An 18,711-nucleotide genomic window follows, 5' to 3' on the forward strand; every position below is an offset into this window, starting at 1 on the left:
TTATATTTTTCTGGTCCTTCGGGATCATTGAGAATTGAGTACCGCTCAAGCCGGTGCTAGGGGGCGTGAGGGGTGTATCATTCATGTGCAATTCTTATACAATTCTGTTGTGATTAATGCTTCCGAGGGATCACTTTGTTTCCAGATTTTTTTACAGGCAATGAAATGCAAACATATTCAACAACAAATTTCACTCTATAATTTTATCGCAAAAAATTAAGTAGGCCATCTAAAATACGAATTATACTATGTTATATCATAATATTATCATTTTGAAATTGTGTTTTCTGTAGGATCTTTCCGGTAAAATAATAGCTCCTTTTATTTTTACGGCCCTGATTGCACTTCTGACATTTTTTTTACCGTGAATATTTAAATTGACCCTGATTTCCCGAGTATTTGCTGTAAGAAGTTGATTCTATTTTGTTTGAAGGCAATCGGTTTTATGATGGTTTGAGTGTAATGTTGATTTTGCGAATACTGTGACATTTTAACAACAGAAACTTTCGTCTGCAGTTTTAACATGGAGTGTTATGGGTTTATTGATAGGGATGTAAACACACTGGTGGGTCAGGCGAGGATTTTGAAGCAATTCAACAAAATGGTAGATTCATCTCCCTTTAAATCAATTAACAATAACTCTTTATTTAAAACCAATGTCAAGTAGCTTTTATATCTTTGACTCGCATGAACATGATGCTAATGAATTTCCTCATACCCTATGATACTTGTATACAATTCAGATTGATAAATAATGTTGCACTATATGAACATGCGATGCAAATTTGTTCGATATTTTTAATGTACCATTATTTTATTGCGTATAACAAAATTTGATCTTTTTTAAATTCATACCAAATTTTTCATCTTCTTTCAGTATTTATCAGGGACTAAGAATTTTGCTATTGTATTATAAGTCCCAGGTATCAAAAGAAACCATTTTACTTAATTTGACATGAAAAGAATGCATGTTTTATATATATATTAGTCGTTTTTGTAACGTTTTTTTTTGTTTGTATATTTGTTACAATTATAATAATAATAATAAAACAGACTGTGTTCATTTTGACTACTGTTTTGTATGTTTCAAAGAAAATACAAATTAACATTTCATATGCTTATCTCTAGCAAGCCTTCCAAAGTTCTTGATGAACATTGTCTATTGTACGCCCATTTAGCAATGGTATACACGTTCAATTCTGGTAAAATCCAATTAACCATTAATAAGTTTAGAAGATTATTTGGTCATCAGATGTCTTCTTGTTCATCGTCACTCGCTGCATTTCTTGCCTGGATACCCTTTGATGCTTTGCATCAACGCCTTTCTTGTTATAACATGATATACCAATTGCCGCGAAACATGTAACGAAGATTTTAAAAAATAAAGTCGATGTAAGTTTTTGTTTTGACTTATTTACATGTTGATTTTTATATTTCTTACCATGATTAGTTGTTGATATTTGTAGAACATGAGTAGCATTGTAGGTAGAAAATGTACATGCTTTGATATTTTTTATGTCATCTAATAATTTTTCACTGTAGTGACACAAACAGAACAATGTTGCACTACTGTCATGTCACATTGCATTAACAAGTCTTGTAAGTCTTGTTTGTATTGGAATTGTACTTTCCTTACCAGGAAGGCATCAGTGAAAGCATTTTTTTTCAAATTTAATGTATGGCCCCTTTCGCATGGGCAGTGCTACGCTCCCTTCGCAGCTCACTGAATACACTCACGTTACTTCAGACCATTATTCGTATTGAGCTACCGTTTACGTAGACTCCATTACAATTGACCATCCGTAAATAATATATCATCGCGAATTAACCATTTTGGTCATTAAAACAAACAATTTTAAGTAAAGTACAAATGAACACACATCGTTTACAATACGGTGCGTCAAATTCAGGTATGTGACAAGTCGTTACAAGTAAGCTAGTCACTGATTGGCTGAAGTGTAGACACGGATTTTCTTGTCTAAAAATAGAAATATATCGGTCTGAACCGAGGATTCGACCGATGCGCAAGAGAGGAGGGCAGTGTGTACGATAAGTATAATAACGCAAACAAAACACCCGGAATAATGTACACTAGTTCTTAATCTAAATAGTAAATGACCTGTGCACAGGAATGATTTGAATGTGCGCATTTTTGTTGCGCAGAGCATCTCTATTGCTGCATTGCAGCAACATTTGTACTTGTTACATACAGCAACTGCATTTTATTGTTTTGAATAAAGGCCTCCGGCCCAAAATACAAATTATAATCAAAGCAGCTTTGCATATATTTTTGCTCTGTCTGCAATACACATTGTTGTCAAGACATACTTACCCTTTTCTTACTTATTTATATAATTTTTTAATAATTTCATGAACAAGAAAGGCAATATTTTTTATTTTTTCCATATTTTGACTTTTAATTGTAATTGTAAAAATACCATTTCGGTCTGAGTCCCGGCTGCGACGTGCCGATTTTTTGTGTGATTATAATTATGTAAACATTTCAAATTCACCTTATCATACCTGTGGTAAGAAATCTAGTTAATACTGTAGGATAATTTATTTCCTAAAAATGAAACTCAAATGCCCATCACTAATAACCTAATAACCTTGAGGGGGTTAACGATTTGAGTGGTAGATTCTATGTATGCATTTTGGTAGATTTGTTTCATGTTTTATATTTTCTACTCCACACTGAATAAAGATTATAGCAAAGCAGACGACACTTCAGTATGATATTGTAAATATATAGACAATTCTGATATGTTTATTTCATAAATCCGTTGTTTATTTAATAGACACGAGGTTATCTGATTTGTACGAGGGGGTATAGCCCCCGAGTATATATCAGACCGCCGAGTGTTTTGATGTTCTTTCTCTTTTGTTTCATAGAAGTACTGAATATAAGAAGATTTTCCGTTGGTCATTTTGAAATTACAAACTGAAATCGGTGAATCTCAATTGTGATTCTAAAATAGAATGTAAAGGACATTTCTAATCATTCTAAAAATGCAAAGGACATTTTGAAATAGAGAAAAAGAATGAAGGCTCTTCTCATTATGTTTAGCAGTTTTATAGACGGGCAGCAAATGGAACATGTATGTTTCAGAATTAATTCTATGTAATTGTTATCAGAATGTTTATTATTTAATTATGTTAGGTAATCTTTGCAGCCTTAAATAGAACAAACAAAATGTATGCTTGCTATTTTTGTGGGTTATTGATATAGGGGAAATATTAGATATGAAATGAAATAATTTACTAAATTTAAATTAACTAATCTTTACACCGTGTCACGATCAGGTGATTTGAGATAACACAGATAAGGGCGTATCATGTTATTAAGTACAAAATTAAAAACGAAACAAGGCAAAGGTAAGCATTTATCTTTAGTCTTCTTATTTATAAATAAATTATGTATTCTATATCATTACAAGACTGTACAAAATGGTCAAATGCATTGAAATTAGCTCTGCTAAAACTTAAATACTTAAATATACAAAACACACAGATAAAATCTAACATGAGTTTAAAAAAGTTTGTTTATGATCTTTGTATGCATACCAGAGGTTCATAAAGTACCTGTACAGGGAATTATCGAGTGTATTTTACAATTATTTTTATGTTAACCCTTTACTGCATGAGCATTTTGTGAAAAATGGCTGTTTGTATTGAAAAGCCTCCTGTTACTCGTACAAGTTCAAATTGCTATGAAACTATAAAAAAGCTTCAATACTGTCCAAACTTGGCACAAATATTGACAGGACCATAGCATCTGTAACAGTATACTCAATCTTAAATTTCTTGTTACCATGGTAACGAGGAGACATCTCAAAAACGACAAAAATCATTATTTTGTGTTGATTTTTCCATCTAAACTGATTTCAAAATTATGCAACTTCTCAATGGATTGAGAAGTCAAAGGCTTTTAACCGTTGGTTACATGTTACCTTAATGTCGACCTGACGCCATTTTAGCCTCTCACAATTTTTTCTTGGAGATGAAGTCTGCTGCCCCCTTCAAACCCCCAAGCAGAAGGGGTCACATCACCCCTTTGGCAACCCTTGATGTATCTATTTGATAGGGGATGTCGCCGATCACCTTTTAACACCATTCCTCAAACGAAAGGAAGCGTTTAGGTTCTGAATATGGCATTATTTCATTGTTTGAGGCCTCTAAGGGAGGGACGTATGAATATATAAACTATTGAGTTAAATTTAAAATACCATTACAAGGAATGTTATTTTAAAGAAATTCTTATACAAGGAATTATCAAGTGAATATATTCTATTCATGTATTTGTGAAAATATTTTCTTTTAAATCACTAGGCGTAGATATTGTTTACAACAGGATGGGAGAGAACACAGTAAAGCACATTTGTGATTTACTTAAACGTCTCTTTGATATGGACGCGCCGTATATATTTTTTATCAAGATAGTGTTGTAATATTTTAAAGATTTTCGGTCTTTCATTTCATTCGATAAACAACTAAATATATTACATTTCAGTTGATGCTTTCAATGTATATATTAACTTAGAATAGATAAAAAATCGTTTATTCCAGAATGGCAGAAGGAATCAATGTTCAATCTTTAAAAGACGGTTCTGATGCAGATTATGAATTCACGTGTACACCTTGCAGCAAAGACAATATTAGAGAAGAGGCTGACAAGTATTGTCGTGAGTGTCACGAATATTTGTGTAAGACATGTACGATATACCATGGCCGACTTAATATTGCACAGCAACATAAACTGTTGGATAAAAGCGATGCTAAACAAGGTGTTGTTGTTGCTAGGACTAAATGTCACTACCATGCTGACCGATACATTGAAATGTACTGTAAAACACATGATATGGTTTATTGTACGATGTGCATTGCAACAGAACATAGGTAATAATTGATCTAAACATATTTAACATTTTAATCAGTCTCAGTTTTATTCTTTGGCTATCATGAAAGTTTGCCTTCAATTTTAGATATGTGAATCGGATCAAATGTAGTATTATTTTAGCAGATTATCTTTCTGCTACTGTAGAAAATAATATCGGATACTGCATCCAGTTGGAATATATTTTTTATTATATTTATATATAAATAATCTCCGACCTAATTATATATTTTAGGTCTTGTGATGGAGTAAACAAGATTGAAGATGTGTCTAAACAATGCGTAACCCAAACGGAGATTCAAGCCCTGTTAGAGGAGACAAAGAATTTACATGACAACGTGAAGTCCCTGACAGTAAAACAGAAACAAAATCTAACTGCTATAGAAAAACAGAAAGAAGCTATTGAAGGGAAACTAGATGAAACAGAGACAAAACTTATAGAACATATTAGAAAATTGAAAAGACAGACAGAAAAATGTTTAAATGATAAATATTCTACATTGAAGGAGGATCTCGTGCCTGTTATCAGTGTATCAGGTCGAACAACTGAATGCTTGAAGCAAAGTACGAAACAACTGCATACGATTGACAGTCTGATTTTAGAGCAAAAATTTGTCCAGATTATGTTGATGAAGAAGACTGTCAAAGATGCAAACACTTTCATTACAGAAGTTGCGGCGGAAGGTACACAATTTATCGATTTTACTGTAAATAGGGAGTTGACAGACATCTTCACAATCGAACAGTCTTTAGGTGATGTAACAACCGGAATTGTTGGTGAGCAGAAATTGAAACAGAGGCAGTACACACTAAAGTCAACGAAGGAGATCAATGTGAAGCTAAGTAAGGACAATCAGGAATGTTACATATCTGATATCTGCAGACTTCCTGATGGTACGGTCCTTCTGACTGATTTTAACAATTACAAAGTTAAAAGACTAAACACTAACGATAGTGTACAATGCGTCTTCAAATTAGACTCTTCACCTACAAGTATAAGTTGTGTTAGTAACAGAAGAGTTGCTGTGAAATTGAACAAGAATAAAATTCAACTCTTTTCCGTTGGCTCATATCTGTCCAAAGAAAGGACTATAGATATACAAAACGGTAGACTGTTTGGATTAACAATGTTTTGTGGTGATCTATGGTCATCAGCTTCAAATGGTGTTAACGTATACAGTACTTCATCTAATCTTGTAAAATCTATCGTCCACGATCAATACGAGAAGTCTATATTTAAATCCTCTGTTCAGCATATGGCAGTCACTTCTGAAACAGTGATCGTGACAGATAACTGGGATGGAGCTGTTTGCCTCAACAAGGATGGAATAGTCATCAGAGAGATGAGAGACAGTAGATTGAGATGTACCGAAGGTGTATGTGTAGCTGACGATGAAACGGTATTCCTATGTGGATATCAGTCACACAACATCGTTATGTTCAACAGGGATGGTAATTGTCTCGGAGAACTGATTGGGAAAGACTCTGGCTTGTTATCACCAATAAGTATGAGCTTTGATGGGAAAAGAAATAGGTTACTTGTTGGATGCTACATCAAAGACACCTTATTTGTAATTGATTTGCTTGTTAGATAGATCACAAGACTTTCAACTTCTAACTGGTAAATTTCATAAAAGAAATTTCTGCCGGATTCAGATGTTTTGCAGTATTAAGGCTATGCATGCAAAATAAGTACCAATGCTGTCTAATACGTTTATACTGATTTTTTTCAATCATTTGAAATATCATGTCATAAAATCAATATGTGAATTATTTGAAATAATATTTGCATACAACATTATGTTATCCTTCGATGCACATGCGTTAAATATTAGAAAATGCTTAGAAAATAGAAAATACGAAAATCGTTTAAAATTATTTATTTTTAAACCTTTGTAGAATTTTCCATGTAACACAATTATATTATTCTTCTATAAACAAGATATAATGTCAGTTTTATATATTATGATACAAATGCTTTTTTAAATAACGTGATTTGTTTCAATTAAAATACAAAAATTAGATCTCTGTAATGGACAAATTTTGCGAAATATTTTAAGGTGCTACAAACCGAACATTTATGTTTCATGCAGCTTGATTTTTATGATGAAAGTTAAGAAAAATTCAATAATCATTATGTTAAAAAAGATTGTTATGTTATTATGTTCGGAATGTCGAAACATTACCCTAGAGTTGGAATTTTTTGCGTTACTTTTTATTGTGGTTAATATTACGAAAAGAATGCAATTTTATATACATTCTGTCAAATTCACAAATGTTAATTACATGCTATAGCCAATTTTAAATTCCAAGAAAAAAGCTTGTAAATAGTCGTAATATCCGACAGAAGAAAAAGAACAGCAATATTTTATTTGGCACTAATAACTTTATCGCCAGTACGTTGTTACAATGTATGGCGGTAAAGATTAACATACATAAGAAAAGTAAGACAATGTTAATCACAATACAATAACAAAGTTACAAATGTATAGCTAATAACAAATAAACATATTACACAAACCATATTGTTGGTGGTGTGAGCCTAAGCAGTGATCAAGTAGGATCTCTCTTTAAATGAGCTGTCAGGATCTGTTTCAATATGACCTTGAAGTCTGTTTAGCAACTGTTATGTTGTATGGATGATAACAAGATTCAAACTATTCTACTATTTATTATAACCATTTAATACATATTGTTAAGACCAGAGCTCAAGTGAAAATTGACCCAGGTATCAGAGAGGCATGATCACATATATAACATAGCATTAATGAATATCAAGTAAAGGGAAGTAATCCCATTAACTATACAACTAAACATGTAAAGAGTTATCTAATCTTGATATCATAACATCTCCCTTTGTTTGAAATTGAGAAGCTCATAAACATTTGTCCGCTATAAATGTCAATTTATTCTGAGAAAGCATTAAGCAATAAAAAATAATGTCCATGCCAAGACTGACATCAATTAATGAATTTGAGATAAAAACATTTAATTATTATGATAAATTTGTCCTAGAAAAAAAATGCTTTCATACTGTCAATATAAACTTTGTACTTTTTCTGTTTAAAGCACAATAAACACTTCTGCAATTTATGCCTATTTGTTCAATGTGTATATATACACTTATTTTACACAGACTGAATTATCTTTGTTTAACCTGCCTCTCAGAACGAGTTACATAAGCTTCTGGATATGTATTTGGCAGTTTGAGAGTATTTGTTGATGCAGGCGACTTTGAGTGATTAAAGGTCAGATTATCACTCTTGACACTGGCATGCTGTGAGGTTAACTGGCGTGAAAGTTTATCATGGGAATCTGCTGTGTCTTGATTACTACAAATGGCCTTTGTAATTTGATTGTTATCTGTGTTTAATGGAGGGTCATTATCTTGACAGGTATAATCCTTCATTAGATGTTGCCTGTTTCTGATATATTGACCACCATCAGGTGTTTCTACAGAATAAGAGCGATTGTCTAATTTCTCTTGAATGACAGCGGGATTCCAAGATTTTCACTGCTGAATTCTAACATTTTCTCCTATGTTAAATGGTTTTAGGGGCCTTGAATGTTTATCATAATTTTTCTTTTGAATACATTTTTGTTTTTCAAGAAGTGACCTTATTCTATTTAAATCTGTTGTTTTGGGTGTTAAATTCTTTTCAGACATAGGTATAAATGTCCTTATTTTTCTTCCCATTAAGATTTCAGTGGGAGAATAACCTATGCTAAGCGGGGTAGCACGTAATTCTAAAATTGCTATCAAAGGGTCTGTTCCATCTTGCTTGCATTTTTAAGCAATGTTTTTACTTTCTTCACGCATGATTCACTAAGGCCATAACTTTGGGGATATTGAGGTGATGACCTTACATGCTTTATGTCCCATTTAGTTGTGAATTCTTTAAATTCTTGTGATGTGTAATAACTAGCACCATCTGAAACTATTTTCTGGGGAACACCATGTCTTAAAAACCAAGTTCTCATTAACTTAATAATAGTGCTACTGTTTGAATTTTTAATCATGTCAACTTCAAAATAGTTGCTCATGTAGTCGCATACTAACAAGGAGTCTTGGTTATCTAATGTAACTACATCAGTACCTATTACCTGCCATGGGTACTTAGGGATTTCATGTGAAACCAAGGGTTCCTTTGAATTTGACCTTTGATGTTCTGCACATACAGAACACTGTTGCACTTTCTGCACTATGTCTTTGCTAATGTTAGGCCAAAACATAGAAATTTGTGTCCTGCGGAAGCTACGTTCCTGGCCTGGGTGACCTTTATGTAGCAAATTTAACATTTCAGATCTTAGACAGTTGGGAATAATCAATCTTTGACCTTTGTAGATGATATTATCTTCAACAGTGAGTTCATCTCTATAATTCCAGTATTCTAGAACTTGAGAATTGCAATCTTTGCGTTTTTCAGGCCAGCCTTGAAGAATGATTTGTTTCAAGGTCATGAGTGTTGGATCTGACTCAGTTTTTGACCTTACTTCACTAAGTTTTTGATCTGTGTATGGCAAGTTTTTTGTTATGAAGTGAACATGCAAATTGGTATTTTCGGAAATTTCCGGATAAGTATCTGGCAAATATTTCCGAGACAATGTGTCAGCAACGGGTATTTGAGTGCCTGCTTTGTGCTGCAACTCAAAATCATTACCATGTAACGCTAATATGAGCCTTTGTTATCTTGCCGGGGCACTGTATAGGGATTTTTTAACAACACTGATCAAGGGTAAATGATCTGTTTCTACAGTTATGTGCCTACCGTAAATATATTGTCTGAACTTTGTCATGGCAAATACTTTGGCAAGAAGTTCTTTCTCAATCATGGCCCATGACCTTTCTGAGTTGGTCAAGGATTTGCTTGCAAAGGCTATAGGTTTTCCATCTTGCATTAAAGTAGAAGCACAGCCATGCTGAGAACTGTCAGACTGAAGTACTAGTGCCTTATTTGGATCAAAATAAGATAACACTGGGCCTGGACACTCAGTAAGTATGTCTTTGACTTTCTGAAATGCTCGAACTTGAGGAGCATCCCAGTGAAAAATGACATCTTTCTTTAATATTTCTGAGAGTGGATGAATGATCTCGGACAAGTTTTGGGCATATCTAGATAGATAAGTTATCATGCCAAGTATTGTCTTAAGCTCAGACTTGTCTTTAGGCGCTTCCATCTCTTGGATAGCCCTACATTTTTTGGGATCTGGTTTCAATCCATCAGCTGAGAGGATGTGACCAAAATATTTAACCTCCGAGACACAAACAACAAGTTTGTCATCGTTTAACCTTATGCCCTTTTGGCGGCACCTATCAAGTAAGTTTCTTAGGTTTATGTCATGCTCTTCTCGAGTTGAACCATAAACAAGAATGTTTACAATGACACAACAACCAAGTAAGCCTTCTAAGCACTCATCTATCTTTTACTGTAAAAGATCTTGGCTGCATTTCAGTCCCATTGGACATCTTAGATACCTATAACGACCTTGAGGGGTGTTGAATGTGGTTAGATATGATGATTCATCATCTAAAACAACGGACCAGTAACCTGATTTGCAGTCAAGTTTTGTGAAATATTTTGCAGACTTTAACTTCGGCAAAATATCATCTAAGGTTTTTGTAGGATAATGTGGCCTATGGATTGCCTTATTAAGGTCTTTAGGGTCAATTACAATTCTAACTTTATCAGAATGTGGCTTATTGACTACGACCATACTATTCACCCAATTTCCCTTTTCCATAGCATCAAGTTCCTTTTTAACCTTGCTCTGAAGAGCTACAGGAACGCGTCGGGGAGGATGAATTACTGGGAAATACTTGGGATCTACTTTGATCGAACAAGCACCAGGTAATTTTCCAAAGCCATGAAAAACTTCAGGAAAGTCACGCAAGACAGAATTTTTATTCATTTGCTCATTCTGATCTACGGACATTACAATCTTAATTAAATTGAAGTCAAGGCATGATTGTAAACCTAGGATTAAGGGTTTGTTTTTTCTCACAACATAAAATTCTACAAGTTTTGTGCATTTCTTCTTGTAGCTGCATGAGAGATCTACTACTCCTAGAACCTTAATTTCAGTGCCTGAGTAAGCAGTGAGTTTGACAGTTGGCTTCTTTAAGGGGGTATTGGCCTTGGGGGATTTGAAATCTGCCTCAGAAAGGATGTTACAGCATGCCCCTGTGTCAAGTTTAAACTGTTTGAAATGACCTTTAGAGCCCACCTGTAAATCAACAAATACCTGTCCCTTTGAAATTGAATCAACTGCACCAATACAAAATTCACTGTTACTGTCACTGTTACTGTCACTGTTACTGTTTCCAGTTTCGATTTCATGCACTTTTTTGTTTAGCCTACACACAACTGCATAGTGATTTCATTTAAGGCAATTCTTGCATAGTTTTCCTCTTGCCGGACATCGATCTTTGCTGTGATGTGACTGTCCACAATTTCCACATTTTGTTATCTGTTGGTTTTGTCTAACTCTTGAATGGTGATTGTGTTTCTGTCCAGTCTCGTTTTGGTATTTTGACGTGGAATGTCGTTTATGATTAATGTCATCAATGTTTTTGGAATTAGTCATATCACGTAGTTGTGCCTGTGCGTATTCATGTGACTGTGATATCCTGACTGCTTTTTCAAGAGTCAATGCTTCGCCTTCCGTGATTAGTTTTTCACGAACTTTTTCCGACGTAATTCCAATAACTATTTGATCTCGTATGACATCATCTCTGTACCCTGCATCAAAAGCGCAATCATTTGCTAATGTTTTTAGACGTGTGATGAATTGTTCTATCGTACTGTTTCCCTGTTTTTCATTGTGAAATTTGTATCTGCTAAATACAGGATTTGATTTTGGTTGTAGATGTTTTTGAATTGCATCCGAAATTGCCTTTATTGATTTTCTTTGGAGCTCAGTTAATGTAAGAGTATTATATATCTGGCGGCCTCTATCACCAATCCATAGTAATAAGTAAGTAAGTTATACTTCTTCTTCTTTTTCTCTTAACGCGCCACTAAATATAAGTTCTGCATGCTGCCTGAACTTTTTGAACTCCTCCATAGGGTTCTGACTTTCCCAGTTCATTGTTGGTATGGGTACACCATTTAAATCCATTGTATAGCTGTAGAATTAATTGATTCCTCTAAAGAAAGTTGAATGTTTGTGATGCGCACAATTTAATTTCTTTCTAGAATGCTTGTTAAATCCAATTCCAAATAAATTCTTAATTAAATTTCTTTATTACAATAATGTTCCTTTAGTTCACTTCTGACACCATGTTATGTTGTATGGATGATAACAAGATTCAAACTATTCTACTATTAATTATAACCATTTAATACATGTTGTTAAGACCAGAGCTCAAGTGAGAATTGACCCAGGTATCAGAGAGGCATGATCATATATATAACATAGCATTAATGAATATCAAGTAAAGGGAAGTAATCCCATTAACTATACAACTAAACATGTGAGAGTTATGTAATCTTGATATCATAACAGCAACCTATCAATGTGAGCTGTGAGTTGACTTTTCTAACGTAGGCTGATCACAGTTTCAGCTGCTCACCGTGACTGTAAATACAAGGGCCGACTTGAATGCTTGCTCGGTTGGTCGCTTCTTGACGTTTGGACTTCAAACTATTTAATTATTATTTTAAAAAACAAATTAACTTAGCTAGAAAAATATTATTTTAAAAAAACACCTTAACTTAGCAAAAAGAAAAACAATATTTCTAGAATCAACAAATTTATTGCAAGATAAATATTATTTCACAATTATGAACATGTACGAAAAACAAGAAGAAAGAAAAATTTCGTTAAATAAAAAAATATTCCAAGAATAGAAATAGGTCATAAAACACGGTGGACAGCCGCGGCGTAACCAATAAAATGACGCGAATCTGTCAATTCACAAGATAAAATGAAAATGCAAAAAATAAATATATTTCCTTTAATTAAAAGAAGAAATTTACTTATTTTACGATAAAAATATAATGCACACCTTTAAAAATTTTGTCAAGTATTTTAAGCTATCAAATTTCAGTGAACAATCAAAATACGGTGTACATGAAAATTTCGAAGTTGGAAGACCCCAACTGAAGGCAGACGGGCTATTTATATGCCACAGTCCCCACAAATTCCACAAGCTTGTGGAAAGAACGCTCCACAGACTTTTTTGTGGGACCCACAGAATTTCTTGTGGAAGGAACGTTCCACAGTATTTTTCGTGGGAAAGTCATCCCACAGTCTTTTTTGTGGGTTCCACAGATTTTCTTGTGGAAGAAAGAAAAAATAAGTTTAGAGTACATAAAACAATACAACACACCTCAACTTTACGTTTTCTGCTAGGAATGAGTTGATACATCATAAAATGTTGAGACTAAACTTTATCATATAAAGTACAGCATCTAGGGTTGCTATGCCAATGCTGGTCGTGTTTAAAATATATAAAGATAGAAACAAAATGGCCGCCTGCAAGAGGACAGGTGTACTCACAGTACTGTAAAAAATAATGACAAAATAAAGGGATTATATGATTAATAAAGTGGTTTTGCTCTGTGGTAAGACATGTTTAGGATTTTTTTAACAAATACAATCAACAATTTAACACTAGCTTGTCTGAGAAAGATAAACAGAGATGTTTACATATTTCGCGAAAACTGTATACATTCGAGGCTGACATTTAAAGTTCCAGTCCAAGAAACAGGTTACAGTATGAAAATAAACAGACAGCAGATATCTTAATAGACAAACATTCATTATGCATTGATGAAAGCCTTTGTATGTTGAATTATGCATGATGAGAAACTCTCATCATCCTCATAAAAAATATTACTGTGAAATAAACATTGAATACATGAGAGTAAATAGATAAAGTGTGGATTTTACATTACAACAGTACAAATCAGGTAAGTATAAGAGATGTGACCCTGGGACATTACATTACCCCCTCGCCCTTATGGCAAACTCCTGTTGCCATTACATGCAACTATTACTGGTCACTATAAGTGTCATATGATTTTAAACTATTTTCTGTTTCAGTTAACAATACAATTGGTAAAGTATAAAAATTCTTATCAAATGTCAATTATGTAAATTTATCGCTATAATCATTATACAATAAAAGTTAAGCGAATATAGTAAGCAATAGAGTAAGCAATTTTCTTATCTTAAATTACATAGATAATTTTAAAGTAACAATTGGAGAAATATCAAAGTAATAAAGTATCACTTTGTGCTTAAACATCAAATACAGATTTCATAAAAAAAAGTGAACACTTGACTAGAGTTGATATTCATTAAACAATTACTGAATCAGTCTAAATTTTAACAATGTCTTAAAATCATTAAACTTAACAATTAATTTACATTTACATTAAACGCATAATTACAAATATCAATTTCTTCTATATGAGCCATTCTTCTTGCTAGTGACAGACTTCAGGGCTCTGTCGTTCTCTTTGTCTTCGTCTTCCCTCACTCGTTTGTTGCTCTGACTCCCCGCCGAATCGCGACTGCGCGCCAAGCGTCTCTGCTTATCAGTAAGGCGATCGACCGCTCTCGAAACCTGTGAAACTGATGTCCCCAAGATGTCAATGGATTGTTGAACGTGGCGTGTGGCCCGTGCCACCGACTCGACCGCAAAGATCATCTTCCCCATGGCTACCTCCATGGTCTTCTCAAAATGACCTAACACTGCATTGAGGGGAGCCGAAAAATCGACCCTTGGAGTTGGAGTTGCCTCTGGTTCCGTCTGTGTCGCCTGTGTCACTGTGCAGGTTGGGGAGAGAATATCATGTTCTCATCCGCAGGGTCACCAAGCAACTGGAGCATGATATTCTCATCCACATTGGAAGTCCTGCGACTGAACACGTCGGGCGTCGTCAGTGGTGAGAAAGCTGACCTGTTGGATAGGGCTGGCGTGTGGGACCTACTTCTATTTACTGGCAGGTCAGAAATTTGCAGCTGCGGAGACTTTGGCGCTATGGGTGTAGGACTGTAAGTTGCTGAACTAGTTTCAGCTGTCGGCGTCGATTGCTGTAGAGGCCTCCCAGTTCCGGCACCAGTTGAGGTCGACGGCGCGTCAAGCAAACTGCTAATGAAGGCATTAGTCTCGGACTCGGTCATACCTGGCCTAGAAGGATCATATTGGAGGGCAGGCGGCACTGATGGTGTTTGAGGTTTCTGGTTGGCGTTGTTGGTTGACAGGAGAGAAGCTAATACTGCTGGTGACAACCCCACTGTGACAAGCTCTCCGTTACACCCTGCTGGGAGGTGCCTGTCGCTTTGCTGTGTCGGCTGAGATGGACCTGACTGCTTCTGCTCTTCAGGTACCGCACAGTAATCAACCCCCTCCTAAATAGTCTTGGCATTGGGGTTGTGCACAAGATAACGAGATGCGTCGTCCCGAAATTCAGCCATAGCCGCCATGGTTGCGTGCCTCTTGTAACTGGTCACGTGCCTGTCGAGCTGCTCTTGACTAGTGCATCTAAACATACACAGTTAACAGTAGTACGGCGTCTGATTAAGTGCCATATGGTGCTTCATCACGTGGTCTATGACCCTATACCGCTCGCCAACACACCCGGACCCAGGCCCTCTACAGTGAGCACACGAACACATCTTCCTCTTAGGTGTTCTGTTGTCCATGACTTCCTGAAACGATAAGAGGGGATGATAAGTACTTGCCCTTATCACCTACTTCAGGGAATTGACAGAAAATGGTACTCGGCACGCCAACATCGATCAAAAAAATTCGCACGGTTTTCTCGGAACGTTTAGCACGTCGCATCAAGCATAACTCTCGGTCGATTTCTAACGTTTCTCGTTTAAGCGCAAGGAAGTGATGACAAAAGACAATGACAATTCTGTTATTTATTGTGTTAGACGTTTTGCAATTTTACGGGCCCACTTTGGCACGTTAGTCCCATTATACATTTTCAACTTAACATGGTGTATTAACACGGACTGCCCCGCAGGGTTCATTTGCACCACAAAATTTATTAATGACATTTTCTTTACAATGATGTATGGTCTGGTCGATAAGAAAGGCCTTTATCATCTTCAGTAACGTCTTATTGTATCGTTTAGTTTGACCATTACATTTCTGGGACTTTTGCGGCTCTTTTTAACATAAAATAAAGAACACAGTTCTTTAAAAACAATACTCTCAAAGGTCGAACCTTGATCAGTGTGAATTTTTAATGGTGTCCCCAGCGCGGGACAAACTCATTAGCGATTCTCAATGCACACTCTTCAGCCAGTTGATTAGGGACAGCCAAGACCTCAACATATTTTGTAAAATGGTCAGTTAAGACCATTATATACTTATTTCCATTTTCAGTCACAGGCAAAGGACCAAGATAATCAATAGCGAGCGTATCACATGGAGCACCGCTCTGTAAGCGTCCCATTGGACCTCTTGGAGGCTTCTGCATTGCCTTGTCGGATTCGCACGCATCACAGGTCTTGACAAACAAGTTAACATCGCCTTTTAGACCATACCAGTAGAAGTTTGACTGTATTCTTTGTTTCGTCTTCTTAGTACCTAAATGGCCTGCAAGGATACTATCATGCATTTGACTCAAGATGTCCTTTCTCAAACACTTCGGCACAATAACTTGTTCATAACAGTCCGTCCCATTCTTCTTTTTAAATTGCCTATATAACACCTTGTCCCTGATAAAAAGTGAGTCCCATAGTACCCAGTACTGTCTGGTTGCTGGACTTTCTCTTTCCATATCCGAACCAAGCGGTTTAGTCTCACTCTCTAATGCTCGCACAATTGGAGCTATATCTGGGTCCTCCCTCTGTTTTTCTGACATCTCTTTGCATGAAAACATCTTAAGCCACGGCGTTTCTTCGTTACGCGCCCCCTTACTTGTACTTGGCCTTTGATCAGCTTCCACAACCCGCACACTTTCACCAGTCTTCATACGGCAAACACCTACCACCTTCGCATGCCCCATTTGCTCCGCCCTTCTTTGGCATTTGCCACATGGACCACACTTTAGAGCTTCAACTTCGCTACATTGACAGTCTCTAGGTTGCTCGCATCTGGACAACGCATCACAGTGCGGTTGTTTCTTACCTGGTCTGTACTCTATTGCAAAATCATAAGGTGCCATAATTTCGAGCCATCTTGCTATCTTCCCAATTGGCTCCTTAAGACTTAACAACCAAACCAGGGCCTGATATTCGGTTCGAACCAGGAACCGTCTCCCTAAAAGCTACTGCCGGAAGTATTGAACAAAGAAGACTACTGCTAGAAGCTCCTTCTCGCTAATACAGTAGTTACGCTCTGCTTTATTCAATCCTCTGCTCGCATACGCAATTACTCTTTCGCGCCCCTCTTGCACTTGAGCCAGCACCGAACCGATTCCAACCACAGAAGCATCAACATCAAGGATGAATGTACCACCATCATTCAGTGGGTATCCCATTACATCAGGGCTTATCAAGGCATCTTTTAGCGAGCACTGCACCAAACAAAGTCTTGACCCTTCTTGGTTAGGTCTATTAATGGTCTAAAAATCGTCGCAAAACCCTTCACAAACTTTCTATAATATGAGCCAGTAGCGACAAATTGCTTCACTTGTTTTGGTGTACATGGTCTCGGCCAATCTACAATTTTAGAGGTATTCGAAGGATCAGGCCTGACGCCATCTTTAGAGACAATGTGACCTAGGAAAACAACTTCACTTCGCAAAAGATGACATTTATCAGGACGCAATTTTAATCCAGTGCTTTGTTTTCGGTTCAGTACTTCATTAACTCTATGCAGGTGTTCGGTTAAATTCGCCCCATAGACTATTATATCGTCAATATAGACCAAGCACGTTTCCCATTGAAGACTCTGCAATGCCAGCTCCATCATTCTTTGAAATGTACTGCTGCTAATATTAAGCCCGAACGGCATTCGTGTCATCTCGAACTGCCCGAATTTACAGACGAAGGCGCTTTTCGGAATATCTTCCTGTTTGAGAGGTATTTGGAAATACCCGCTGGTAAGATCAAAGCTACTGAACAAGCTGGCACCGGCCACGGCATCAATGCAGTCTTGCACTCTTGGTAGTGGGAATCCGTCCTGTTTCACTAATGCATTAACTCTTCTAAAATCGACGCAAGGTTTTATAGCTCCCGATTTCTTCTTTGACGTACTCTTTCGTATAACATCTTTCTTTAGCAGGTCCTCGATCGCCTTCTTCTCTTCATCCGCGTACGCAAGAGGTACTCTCCTAGGTCGTTGCTTGACTGGTTCTGCATCATTCGTTTTTATTGGATGCTCCACCAAATGCGTCAATCCAATATCCCATTCGTCCTTGGAAAATGTGTGCTGATGTTTCACGAGGAGGCCTGCAATTATCTTTGCTTCACCACTGGCATGACCTTTCACTGCTTCAGTATAGAGCTCTGTTAAATGACTTGGTACATCTTCTGGTTCAGCTTTCGGCAAACCGATCTCGGGCTCCATCTTCTCTTTGGTCACCACCTCTATTCGCCTAACCTTGTCTAGGTTTTCTGCTTCACTGCTATGCTCTTGGTCAGATACTATACTCACTATCTTTTCGACCTTTTCAGCTTTACCTATCACAGCATCTTGCCTGAGTTTCACGTCGACAGGAAACGGATTGAGAACACGCACCTTTGAAGTAGCCGCACCATTGATGTCAACCAGCGTACATGCCAGTATCAACTGATACCTATCCTTGAAATCTTCAGTCGGCTCGACCAGAAATGCAGCCATCGTCTCATCATCATCGGCTTCATTTCTTTCTACATAAACATCTATCACTGTCTCGGACTTCCCT

General features: G+C 36.4%; 1 protein-coding gene across 1 annotated transcript; it reads left to right on the forward strand.

Annotated features, from left to right (window-relative positions):
- Positions 1-4,567: 4,567 nt before the first annotated feature.
- Positions 4,568-6,709, forward strand: LOC132731138 (uncharacterized). The gene is made up of 2 exons (XM_060717263.1): positions 4,568-4,896; positions 5,130-6,709. Exons 1-2 carry the CDS (start codon positions 4,568-4,570, stop codon positions 6,487-6,489), a joined length of 1,689 nt encoding a protein of 562 aa, XP_060573246.1. The 3' UTR covers positions 6,490-6,709.
- The last annotated feature ends 12,002 nt before the right edge of the window (positions 6,710-18,711 follow it).

This window comes from Ruditapes philippinarum, unplaced genomic scaffold (genome assembly GCF_026571515.1).
Source record: "Ruditapes philippinarum isolate M1 unplaced genomic scaffold, ASM2657151v2 ctg10863_1_1_1_1, whole genome shotgun sequence".
NCBI classification, from domain to species: Eukaryota; Metazoa; Mollusca; class Bivalvia; order Venerida; family Veneridae; genus Ruditapes; species Ruditapes philippinarum.

Bases quoted from the DNA above. Each gene is read 5' to 3' on its own strand.
- LOC132731138 (XM_060717263.1), top strand. From the start codon at position 4,568: ATGGCAGAAGGAATCAATGTTCAATCTTTAAAAGACGGTTCTGATGCA. The intron at 4,897-5,129 runs GTAATAATTGAT...TATATATTTTAG, and splicing joins TGCATTGCAACAGAACATAG to GTCTTGTGATGGAGTAAACA.